The following is a 14,547-nucleotide window of genomic DNA, read 5'->3' on the forward strand; positions in this document are numbered from 1 at the left end:
TATTTATAATAAAGAAGCAGTTAAAACAAAGTTGTTTAATTTTATAAAGATTATAAAATGTGCCACAAAGTATCTGCGAAAAACATTCAAGAAATAAAAATTAGGCTTTATCACCCATAAATATTTAAGCTTTGTAATTACTACCTTAAAGTATTACACTCTCACAAATTATTGTACAATTATTCAAAGGGTATGTCGATAATTATTAAGTCCACGTCCCTTTTCCGAACTGTCAAAATAAGACTCGCCATCAAATGAATTTTCCATCTATAGGTCTCATTAATGGCAATATTCGAAACCTATATCCAGGCCTTCCTAACGTGATTATGTAATTAATTAGAGCTGAACTTTGGCGAGTTTGATATTTGCCAACGCAAATAATGAATCTCTTTTTCTTTCAGGGCCGGATTTAGATTTGATGAAAGGTTCGGATTTGGGCTAATGAATGCCTTTGCATTAGTTACTGCGGCTAAAAATTGGAATAATGTGCCAGAAAAATCCATTTGCAAAGTTTTAGCCACGGATAAGTAAGTCAATTGATTTTTGTTTTTAATGTGCTGAATATATTACATAGAAAAAATTAAAAATTAAATATACTTTAAAAGAAAAAAGTTTTATATCAATGTTTAAAATATACTTTGACTACAACTACTCATTTGTTGTGTAGTATTTTTTTAATTCTGAAATCGACAAAAAAAATCGAAAAACCTTATCAATGCATCCAATATAAACATAGTGAAACTCATCTCATTTTCTGAATATCATACATTAATTTTAAGTAGAGTCTGGTAGAATCATCGACAATTAAACACCTTGGATGTCAATATATATATATTACAGATGTATTATAATACTCTCCATATCATTCATCGTTTTTGTGTAATACTACTTTTAAAATTTAACTTTGTGACTATCATTCCACCACCAATGATAAGGAAAGTATTATATAACCATACCACAAAGTTAGCGATGCTACAAAAAAGGTGTATTTACTTGACACAAAGCATTTATCTTTTTTTTTACTCTCTCTCTCTCTACACGATACATATCATTTATACTATATACGAGTATAAATAATATTAATCATCTTAATGTCGGTGTTACTTAATTTTATAATTAAATTTTTCGTTAGCAAATTAACACCACGAGGCAACATTTTTTGAACCGGATATCCTTATATTTTCAGCATCAACGCTTCGCTGGTCTACAATTCAATTTATCGAACATCGTTTGAAAGCAGTGGATGTTCGGGCGCAGGAAACGAAGTTAACTTTTTAGAACATTTGGAACTCAAAGTAAACATCCTGTACAGTATAAGGGGTGTTCTGGAAGCGTACTTGACCTCCCCCCAGGGTGAGTTTTATTTATTGTCTGAAAGGGTGAAATACGACTGTAAAGAACTAAAGGTAATATTACGTTTGACCATTTTCAGAAAAACTGAATTCGACCTGATTTAAGGATATGACTTGTCAAAACCTTGAATTAGATCGAGCGGTCATATTTTACGAGTTATATAAATTATAATATAACAGTTATTAGTTTCTACTTGCCGAGTATTATTTTTCATTTATATTACACTCTTATACAGATGGTGTTACCAAAAATATATTAATAGTTTAAAAAACAATTAAATAGGTACTTAAATAAATAAAACACTCATCTTATCATTCATCGACCACTTTGTGTAATACGACTTTAATTCTATGAAAGTGGTATTACACAAAGTGAACGATGAATGATAAAGACAGTGTTATATTACCATACCACAAAGCTAACAATGATTTTAATAAACAAAATATAAAATAAATATCTTCATAAAATGTAAGTGCACTTATAACTTTGTATGGTGATTGATATCAGCCATTTTCCCTCCTCGACTGATATACGGGGATTGGTTACATGAAGATATTTCAGTACAGTGCATTATGGGCACGCAACTTAAAAAATTGGTTTCTTACTAAATATAAATAATATTGATTTTTTATGGGTGCTTCAATAGGGACTAATAATTTTCATTTTATTTTTTGACATCTCATCAAAGATGAAGAAGAATATGGAAGTCTGGGCATTTACGGGGCTTACGACCGTCATAGGCTGGTTTAAGTGATCACTTTACACACGTGTAACATTCACCAATTCTACCCATTATTGACAACCACACTACTCAAATTCTTGGAAGTTTCTTTATATATGAACCAATTTAGAAACCTTGTTCATGAATCACTAGAACTTCACTAGAGACATCTATTGGTGAGATGTAAAGAAGCTTTTTATTAAGCAGAAACTCTTATATTAGTATGTGAGATCCGAATCCTGGATTATAATCACACACATGAGAAACGCCAGAAAATACCATTTTCATTTTTATTATTAAGCTTATAATTTGACCAGATAATTTATTGCTTTAAAAGCTTCTTTACATCTCACCAATAGATGTCTCTAGTGAAGTTCTAGTGATTCATGAACAATGTTTCTAAATTGGTTCATATATAAAGAAACTTCCAAGAATTTGAGTAGTGTGGTTGTCAATAATGGGTAGAATTGGTGAATGTTACACGTGTGTAAAGTGATCACTTAAACCAGCCTATGACGGTCGTAAGCCCCGTAAATGCCCAGACTTCCATATTCTTCTTCATCTTTGATGAGATGTCAAAAAATAATATGAAAATAACTCCTGTAATTGGAGATAATCCAGATTTTGTGAACAAGTATTTGGACACACTCAAAATGTTGTAACTAATAATTTTATTTAATACTAAGGAAATAAGGATTTTTGAGTATCCTAAAGCTTATTACCTGGCACCGACTAGCATTATTTATTACTTTAAGCACTTTGCAACATTCACGATTTAACACATTCACATTCACGAAAAAAATAAAAACTCAAACAGAATTCTCTTAAGAATACCGATATTTTTTACCTTTTTTCTATCTTTCATCATTCGAATAAAAACATCCACTATTCGGATAGTAACTTTTTGTGCGTACATAAATCGATCAAATGGTCATTAACGTCTAATAGAATCCTCAAACTATTTCAAAATAAACGGGAAGGTTTTTTAATGTAGTACTCAATCGAATTAACATCGATGAACTAATTCATTACCTAATGGAGTGGTCAGTTGGTAAACAATTTACCGGTAAGAATAAACTATTTAATTCAGGTGATGATAAAACAACAATTTTATCTGAATTAAATTCAATCGTTTTTTTTTTAAATTAGGCATATGAATGAATGTAATAAATAAAAACATTGTAAACGGTAGTCAAATAAATACTGTTTTTTTTCCTTTATATATAAACCAACTAATGTCCTTTATTTTAGACCTTAGATACAAATTCATATTATGACTGCGAATGGCGACAAACATGTTATTTTCTTTCTTTTTTAATCCGTATCTGCCCTTAATGCCTCGCCCTTAAAAAAATGTTTAAAAAATTTATAAAAATATTGTATTAACAAGTATTTCGGCTCAACACAGGCTATGCATTAAGAGCCGTAATACAATTAATTTTAAAAAATGGTGCAATGGCACTGAAACATACTAATGCAGAATTATTTCGATCGTTTATTATATGAAGGCCGAGTGTGCTTCAGATATTAGTCCAAGTTGACATTAACAAAATATTACAGTGATAAATCACATACATTTAATTTGACTTCCATGGAAATCAAACAAACGTGCTGATTGATGACTAGATGAGTACAAAATCAGAATATTTATTGCTGAAAAAATGAAAATAAAATTTATACTCATTGCATTGTAAAAATAAACTTTAACGAATAAATTAAAAAGATGATTTGTATGGAATCTTAAACGGATAAGTTTCAATAAAATAACGTTAATAAATCTGGTGGATTAGCGTAATGAAAAATATGGTACATTTTTTTACAATTTTAGTTTTTCCCTTGTTCCCCCCTTATGTACATAAATTCTGGAATTATTGCTCTTTCATTACGATTATATTCCAAAACAAAATTAATCCTAATATCCTGGGAAATCTTTTTCGCGATAAGATATCACACGAAGAAAACGTATTGTTCGGTAAGTTGTAGAGCAAACAATAGGGGGAAATAAAGTGTTTTTCTTGAAATCCTAAGCTTTGGTTCATTATTCCGCATCAAATATTGATCAAATCAATAAACACTACTCTTTTTCATGTGTTATATTTCATTGCTCGTAAAAATATCTGTATGTATACATATGAATGTATACAAGGTAAGTTTTGATAAAGAAGCAGTTAGATTTGAAACCGGTATACATTATAATTGAGTTATAATAAGTATATAATAATGTATTCTAGTGATTCTTAAACAAAGTTACATTTTCATATTATTTTTTTGAGATCTCATCAAAGATGAAGAAGAATATGGAAGTCTGGGTATTTACGGGGCTGACGACCGTCATAGGCTGGTTTAAGTGATCACTTTACATACGTGTAACATTCACCAATTCTACCCATTATTGACAACCACACTATTCAAATTCTTGGAAGTTCTATATATATGAACCAATTTAGAAACCTTGTTCTTGAATTACTAGAACTTCACTAGAGACATCTATTGGTGAGATGTAAAGAAGCTTTTTATTAAGCAGAAACTATTATCTTTGATGAGATGTCAAAAAAATAATATGAAAATAACTCCTGTTATTGGACATAATCCAGATTTTGTGAACAAGTATTTGGACACACTCAAAATGTTGTAAAGTTACATTTTAATTATAAAATGAAAAATCACAAAGTTAGGTCTTCAAATATAAATTAGAAAGTAATCTACTTTATTCAATGAAAGTTATTTCAATCATAAATTGTAAAGGCATTGCAGCTTTATGCGTTGATAGTACTGCCGATAGTAGAGAAAACATGCTGAATGAATGAATTTACAACATTTTGAGTGTATCCAAATACTTGTTCACAAATCTGGATTATCTCCAATTATAGGAGTTGATTTTCATATTATTATTTGACATCTCATCAAAGATGAAGAAGAATATGGAAGTCTGGAAATTTACGGGGCTGACGACCATCATAGGCAGGTTTAAGTGATCACTTTACACACGTGTAACATTAACCAATTCTACCCATTATTGACAACCACACTACTCAAATTCTCGGAAATTCTGTAAATGAACCAATTTAGAAACGTTGTTCTTGAATCACTAAAACTTCACTAGAGACATCTATTGGTCGTCAGCCCCATAAATGCCCAGACTTCCATATTCTTCTTCATCTTTGATGAGATGTCAAAAAATAAAATGAATGAATGTTGACAAAACTAAAGTTATGGTTTTTGAAAGAGATAAATGTAGATCTGGATGTAAAATACAGTAAACCCCGCTACAATGTTGAGATGTGTACCCCTTTATCTAAGGGAATGTTATATGGGGTAATGTTTTTTACTGTAATTTAACATTTAAAATTAAAATACAATTTAAAATCACTAACCCGTTTATAACTTCCCCTCCGATAACGTGGTACATATCTCAACGTTATAGGGGAGTTTACTGTAGTAGTAAATCGGGAACAGGTGGATGATTAAGTATATTTGAGATGTTTTCTAAGGTAATTAATATATAGAAAGTGAATGCAAGGAACAGAGTGAATGGTGCACTGAAATCAGTTAAAGCGAAACAGAAAATGATGACGACCTAAAACGGTATTTTAAACAAAAAAACTCAACTATGTCAAAAGTTACCTGGGTTTAAAGAAAATGAAATTGCGTTTTATCCTTTATTGGGCCTAAATATTTTCCCTTTTTTGTTCCTACAAGATAATGCAATATTTCAGGAACAAGGCTGCCTGTACTAAGTCAGAGGAAGTTCGACCACTCCCCCAGGGGATTCACTAACTGGAAATTTATGTCAGTCGGTACTTGGGGAGAGGACCCTAGAGGAACATGGACACTCGAGATCCTGGATCAGGTAACGTGCGCTTTATTTGTAGCCAAATTACGATAATTATTTACAAGAAACAGCGGAAGGCTGCGAGGTTATTCCGTGAGAGTGAAATTAGAGTAAAAATGATTACTTCTGCCGTGAAAGGTTACTCACCCCCCCAATCTACTTTCGTAAGTTTTGTTACAAATAACGGCAGGTTTCCGTAATAAGATATTTGGTTTATACTACCATGCTTTTAGAACAAAATTAGAAATGTTAAATTTAGGGGTTAATTTCCTTAGAAGCAGCTAGAAAGAGCGGCTGACGCACCTGTATCGCGTTATCAAATGAATTGCTATAACCAAATTAATTAATTGTTGTTCTCCTTCTTCTTCTGTGCATGTCGTGTCAGGTCCTTTTAACGTCAACTTTTACTTGAGAGTAATTGTCCTTGTTTTGGTCAGTTCTAAACAGCATATCGACGGTCCTGATCTCGCCAAATCTCATAAATTCCGGAGCCAACAGATCTGTCTCTTACCCTCACCTCGTCGAACTTCTATTTTGCCTTTTATGATTAGGTGTAATAGCTCGTACTTTTCTCCTCTTTTCACATGCTCTGGATAGGACACCTTCTGGATCTAGATATCAGTCAGGAATTGTCACCCCAATCTTGCTCTTTGGAGCATATTTGCGTTTCTGACATGGAATGCGTAGCTTTCTATGATTTAGCCACATTTCAAATGCCTCTTATCCGTTCATAGTGGTGATCTTGAGGGTTCAGTTGTTATTCTTGCTTTATTAATTAATTATCGATCACCAAAAAAAATATTTTATCCTATGATTGAAATGCTTTTAGCATAAAATTAGAAATCTAACATTAAGGGGTCATGTTCCTTAGAAGCAGCTAACTAGAGCATCGGGCACACCTTTCTCTTATTAACGAATGAGTTGCTATGACTAGGTCCATTAATAAGCGTAATTTGTAGTTCTTGCTTAATTAAATCGTAGAGCTGCCTATAATTAGATAGACAAAGAAATGAAGATGATTGCCACCCTTTGATTGCCATCCTTTTTAGTACATAATTAGAAAACGAATGTTTTGGAGTCAAATATTTAAGAAGCAGCTAAAAAAGAGCGACCCATATCGCATAAACAAATGAGTTGCTATGACTAAGTTTTAAAACAAACGCCTACTAACAAGCAAGTCATTACAATAGTTATTAAAATGTAAATTCAACCAAAAATTTTAGGCAAAATGATAAAAATAATAGGCGAAATACAAAATAATCATGTTTCCTAAATTCGCTTTGAAAATTTGTTAATTTGAAGAAAAAAATATGTGTTTGGAATAGCGCCGCAAACAACTTTATGTCTTAACACACATGATTTACCGCTCCATCCACAATTTCTCACACAAACTTCGATAAACTTTGAAGTTCAGTTTCCCGGGCTTAAAACATAAACTCCAAAACAAAATTTTCTTTGTTCTATATTCGTGTTAAATCTGCTCTCATGAAAATTAACTTTCAGCTCTTCGCCCGAAACTTCTGAAATCTAAGTTATGTCAAAAAATCTTTTCATTAAATAATTAATTGAAACTTTTAAAGGGTTATAATAAAGTACTCCGGTTGAAGAAAATACTTTATACCTGCCTTTCAAAAACTCAGATATAAAGCATGTTTTGGGAGAATGAAAGACTTGCATAATTTCAAACTCTATCACAATCTTTTAATCATATTTAAATAATAACAATAATTTGGACAGAAAATGAGAGAATGGTGAAAGATCGATTGGCAGAGGACGATATGGTATAACATGGGCTATAGTTCCTGTACGGGCTGAAAAGGATCTCTGAAAACCAAATGGGATGGAGGAAAAAATACAGAGCTTTGCTCCCAACCAATCTCTAGGTTGGAGAAAAGAAAAGCTTACGCTCAACCCTTTAATCACACTCTCTTTATCATTGTTCACTTTGTGTAATACCACTAAAACATTTAAGTGGCATTACACAAAATGTGCGATGTATGACAAGGAGAGTACTAAACTATGTACTTTACCACAACGTTAACAAGTCTTTTAAAATACAAAATACTTTAATAGTTTACTCCATGGATATTTTTCTCCAAGGTTTTTGCCTAGAATTTTTCACTCACAAATGACATGAAATTGAAGCAAATTCAATCATAAATAGCAAACCCACTAACGATAAAGGATAAGTTTTAAAATATAATGTTGAAGCTTTATTAGAAAACTGATAAGCAGTGTTGCTTATAATGAAGAAATTTTCAGAAACACTTGGACGTTAGGTTATTTAAAAAAAAATTCAGCGTACAGTGTCGGATACCACTTCGATTTCGGGGAACACTAATATTATGGGTAGTTTATCTACTTTAATACAGGTTTAAACATACAAATAAACAAAGTAACGTTGATAATATAGGTAGTAATAAGTTTTATCGATTTCTGTGTGTAACATACGTACATTAATATTTTTATTCACATATTACATTAAAAATATTACTTCAATATAAAATGAAATAAATTTTAATAACCTTGAAATAATATGTCATAGTTCAGTTCAATTACATTAATTAATACTGTCATAACTACTGGTATAAAATATGTATGAATACGGAGTTTTCCAGGAATTGAATTCTGAACTAATGCGTTATTTAATGACATTTTTAATGGTACGTGAAACGGCATTTAAACGTTTGATTTATTTTCAAATGGAATTTTCATTATTATTTGAACACATTATTTCAAATTATTTATGGCTGAATAACCGTTGATATTAATTTAATTTTTCCTCATTACTTTATTCCTAAGAGAGTTATATAATCATAATAATCGCAGAAAATAAAAGGTGGTTATGATATATTTTGAAAAGCAAATGCTACAAAATATGTCTTTTAAATAACCAATTATCAATAAATTCTTTATCTATGTTGAGATTTTTATACATTTTATGTTAATATTTATTTCATATTATCTTGGATACCTTAATAGCAGGACAGGTCACCTTACCTTCAAGAAATTAACACTTTAGTCAGCACTACGCCTATCGTATGCAGTAGTTTGCGCTATTGAGTGCTGATAAGGGTCAGAAGAATAAATAAATAAAAAAACATAAATATTCAATACATCATTTTTATACTAACTAGGCATTAAACAATGTATCAAAAAAAAAATTGTATGAACAATATCCATCCCATATTTTTACTGTATCAATATCTACAACAACAACAAAAAACTCGGCTAATTTTTGGGATACTAGGTAAAACATTTTTTTTTTTTTTTTTTTTCATAGATACATAGATTTTTTACTATATGTATAACGGCTCTTTAGGCATGGCCTGTGTTGAACCGAAATACTTACATGTTAATACATTTTTTTATTAGATTATATACATTACATACAATAGATACAATAACAATTTACAGTATAAAGGTTTTACAATAAAATTATTACACCTGAACTTTGATTAATTCACTTTGTAAACTTGTCCCTTCCAATGAGAAAAAAATAAAGGTTTAACGTATGTAAATACAATATGTTTATTTTAATTTCATTAATTCTCTTGTTTTTTAGGTGGGCCCCTCTGATAATTTTGGAAAAGTAGGACCATTAACACTTATCCTTCATGGTACAAAAATTAAGCCCAATCACCTCAAAAACGGGCCGAGAATCTACAATACCGATTACCAATCATTTGACAAATGGGATAGCGAGAATGCGCCACCCTCAACCCCTGTAAAACAAATGGACGAAAACAATATTGCAAATTACCCAGACAGCACTAACAATTTATTGAATGGCATTAATAAAATGGACGAAAAAGATAACAATTATCAAAATAATGGATTGTTACTCAGTAAAATTTTGGAACTGCTAAATCCGGATATCTCGAAAAATGGTGGGGGATATTTATTGAAGAATTATGATAACTCTATTCCGGATGATATATTCGATGAAGACAGAGTATTAAACCGAGTTCATCATCAAAACTCGAGGATTTACGATGAAGTGAAGTATAATGATGATGAAACATATCTTAAAACGCTTACTGCTTAATAATTCTATTTTTCCATAATTAATGAAACATTTAATATCTAATTCATTGTAAAAGAATTTTGAAAATGTATCCTTATAAAGCTTTTTAAATATTATACATACTTTATTTAAAGTATTGTAATCATATAAGCATGTGTTATATAATACGCAACATAATATTGCAATTATTTGAATAATTATAATCAAACACAAATAAACAAATCATTCAGATCGAAATATTAAATGGTGTTTTAATTTTTCTTAAATAAAACTACTTTATGTATTTAAAATGTATTAGATTCAATAAGTATAGAAATGTTGTTCGATATAAAAATATTATTTAATATTCAAATGTCATTTTAATGATAATGGACATTGTACACAAGCTATGTAATACAAGTAAAGAATATGCCGAAAAATATAATATTAAGATTTTAAAATATTATATTAAAAATTATGATTACGGTAATCAAGACGACAAATGAAAATCCTATTAAAGTAGAATAAACCTTAAGGTAGACGAGAAATAAAGCAATTCTGAACCGTTACTTGTTTTTAGACCCAAAATTAATTACAACTTCACAAACCATCGGAAACAAAATTTGTTCTCCGAATTCAAACAGATTTATTATTCTTTGATTATGAATGTTGAGATTCGCGGTGATCTTATAATGCGAAAAATTTAATTATCTTTTCAAAGTCAATATTTGAAGTAATTTTCCAATTTATAAGTTTTATTCTGATATTTGTGTTTTGATGCGTGTCGTTCTTTTCATATATCGTAGTCATACAGGAGAAAGTGACCAAGTGTACTTTTTACAAAAACGTGATCATTGACTATGTGATATCTTACTAGCTTTTATATATATATATATATATATATATATATATATATATATATATATATATATATATATATATATATATATATATATATATATATATATATATATATATATATATATATATATATATATATATATATATATATATATATATATATATATATATATATATATATATATATATATATATATATATATATATATATATATATATATATATATATATATATATATATATATATATATATATATATATATATATATATATATATATATATATATATATATATATATATATATATATATATATATATATATATATATATATATATATATATATATATATATATATATATATATATATATATATATATATATATATATATATATATATATATATATATATATATATATATATATATATATATATATATATATATATATATATATATATATATATATATATATATATATTATATATATATATATATATTTATATATAAATATATATAAATATATATATATATATATATATATATATATATATATATATATATATATGTATATATATATTTATATATAAATATATATATATATAAATATATATATATATATATATATATATATATATATATATATTTATATATATATATATATTTATATATATATATATATATTTATATATATGTATATATATATATATATACATAAATATGTATATATATATATATGTTTATATATATATATATATATATATATATATATATATATATATATATATATATATATATATATATATGTATGTATATATATATATATATATATATATATATATATATATATATATATATATATATATGTATGTGTATATATATATATATATATATATATATATATATATATATGTATATATATATATATATATATATATATATATAGCCCTGAAAAAAATGCCCAAATGATTTCAAACTTGGAAGTATAATATATTGACTTGTTAAAAATGACTTACTGCATCGGTGTTTATTTTCTTGCCAAGCGAAAGTTACTTAAATGGCCCTCCTGAACATTTTACGTTTTATTAGTTGGTCACTTTCTCCTATACGACTACGATATAAGAACACATGTATTTACATTGTAAGGTATTATAACAATTTCAATACTTTTTAAATATCTGTGTATCAATAAATATAGACTACCGTCAATGAATATGAATTCAAAGTGCTTTATGTTTTTTTCTTAGTCAGTGAATAATTTGTATATTGTTAATTTTTTTTTATAAATTATGTGAACCATTACAATCGACAAAATGATTTAAATAATTATTTTTTTTAAATAAATTAAACTCTTAGTTAACCAAGTTAGTTAGCTAGTTTAACTATTCACCGGTCGAAGAAAACAACTGCAGTTTTCGAAACTAGTCGCGTATAATGAAATAAAAGTGACTCATTTAGTGGTATTCATATCAACACGTGATTCCACAAAGTAAATGGAGAAAAAATAAATAATATAATTTAAATGATTTTTTTTTAAGTACTACTTTTATTTTGGTTAGCATACATACGCGCACCGGTTTCAATATCAACATGAGCAGTTTTCTGAATAACTAATTGAAGTTAAAAAAGCACTTTTAAATTTTATATTACATTAGCGATAAACTAAATGAAAATGCGAATGTAAGCCTCCGTAATGTGATGGTCAGCACGCTCAGCTACCGTTCTAGAGGTCCCGGGTTCCATTTCCAGGGGGGTGCATATAAATATTTATGATTTTTTCACTGTAATATTTATTCAATATTACCCTTGACTGGTACCTGAAGCGAAGGGCTGATCACCTTTCCTTCATGTGTTAATGATCAAGATAACATTCCGTTTATATGATGCGGTGCTCTATGCACCATTGAGGTGCGGATAATAGTTTAAATGAAAAAATCGAATCGAAAATACTTTTAAAAAAATAATTATAGAATTAACTTAGATAATGCGTTGAATTGAACAAAACAATTTTTTTTTAATCTACTTCTCTCCGTACTTAACTTGACTACCAACGGCTGACAAAAGTAACGAATGAGAGGCAAAAAATGTGAATCTCTGCAATGGAGAATCTCCCGTGTTTCATTTGTTCCTGCGGAAAGCTTCGTATTTATTTAAACACACTCTGTATTCATAAATGTGTAAACGACATCCAATGAGGTTATACTCATAAACTCGGGCAAAGTATTGTCCGCTAAAAAATAAAAATGATTCATTCATCTTTATACCACAAAGGGTAGTATAAAATAATTTAAAATACATAAATAATTATTTCGTGGAATTTTGTATAAAAATGCGAATGTACTTCTGTTTTTAATAAAAAAAAATATCATATTCGAGTAACGGATTTAAACGAAAACTGCTTTTGGAATAATGATTTAGTCGTGTTAAATCACTTTAAAATAACGATAACTCAATTATTATTTAACTAATCTTACATTTAAGATAGGGTTTTTTATAAACCTAGCACGATTAATTAAAATTTATCACTTGTTCAATTAAAATTGAAATATATTAATAAATTAAAATACACCGTAAATTTGTATGTTATAATTCATTTCAATTTCAAATATACATAAAAAATTCCAAGAATTTGAGTAGTGTGTATAGTGATCACTTACACCAGCATATGTCGTAAGCCACGTAAATGCCCAAACTTCTATTTTCTTCTTCATCTATGTTGAGATGACAAAAAATAATATGATACTTTTCAGATATTTTATCTCAAATTTGGTGTTTTTCATCTTCACACAATTTTTTCTATTACCTATGTCTTTTTTACCACTGAGACGATGTGTATATTGATGTTTTTGGGATAGGTCGCGAGGCCTGACATCTCGTTGGTATAAACTACAGCGTTACAGCCCTAACTTCTCAATGTATGGGAAAATTTATCAGGGCGGTCGACTCAGGGGGCTTAATCAAGGGACTCGTACATTGTCCTACTAACACAAGCTTTTTCGACAAATATTATGTAACCATGAGATCCCAAGGCATTGCTGTTATTCTTTTATTCCTATATATTTTTTGTCCTCCATTTTCTTAAAACATTTATTTTCTTTAACCTTAACTCTTACATGTAACTGATAAAATCATCAGGAGTACAACATTATATATATATATATATATATATATATATATATATATATATATATATATATATATATATATATATATATATATATATATATATATATATATATATTTATATGTATATATATATATATATATATATATATATATATATATATATTTATTTATATATATATATATATATATATATATATATATATATATATATATATATATATATATATATATATATATATATATATATATATATATATATATATATATATATATATTTATTTATATATATATATATATATATATATATATATATATATATATATATATATATATATATATATATATATATATATATATATATATATATATATATATATATATATATATATATATATATATATATATATATATATATAAATATATATATAAATATATAAACAACATCCAAAATGAATAATACATACATTGAAACATTTAATTATTTCGTAAATTCACCATCTTTCCCTTACAAGCATTATTTGATGTTGTTAACGACTTATAAATAAACTTTTCCGTGGTTCATATCATATTTAATACCCTCGAGGCTTTGCCACCCCTGTATGGAAGGCTCTGATAAGGCTGTACCCGACCATATTGCCGCTCTACGTTTC

The 14,547-nt window shown here is 27.7% G+C and overlaps 1 protein-coding gene across 1 annotated transcript in view; it reads left to right on the forward strand.

Moving 5' to 3' along the window:
* Nucleotides 1-10,061, forward strand: part of LOC148307698 (neuroendocrine convertase 1-like) — a 40,755-nt gene extending 30,694 nt beyond the window's left edge. The window contains exons 12-15 of the mRNA XM_088262955.1: nt 402-527; nt 1,187-1,353; nt 5,791-5,924; nt 9,472-10,061. Of these exons, the coding sequence (XP_088119081.1) occupies nt 402-527; nt 1,187-1,353; nt 5,791-5,924; nt 9,472-9,954 (910 nt within the window). The 3' untranslated portion in view covers nt 9,955-10,061. The remainder of the gene's footprint in view (nt 1-401; nt 528-1,186; nt 1,354-5,790; nt 5,925-9,471) is intronic.
* The last annotated feature ends 4,486 nt before the right edge of the window (nt 10,062-14,547 follow it).

This window comes from Brachycentrus maculatus, unplaced genomic scaffold (genome assembly GCF_059751285.1).
Source record: "Brachycentrus maculatus isolate JH-2025_06_01 unplaced genomic scaffold, ASM5975128v1 h1tg000194l, whole genome shotgun sequence".
NCBI classification, from domain to species: domain Eukaryota; kingdom Metazoa; phylum Arthropoda; class Insecta; order Trichoptera; family Brachycentridae; genus Brachycentrus; species Brachycentrus maculatus.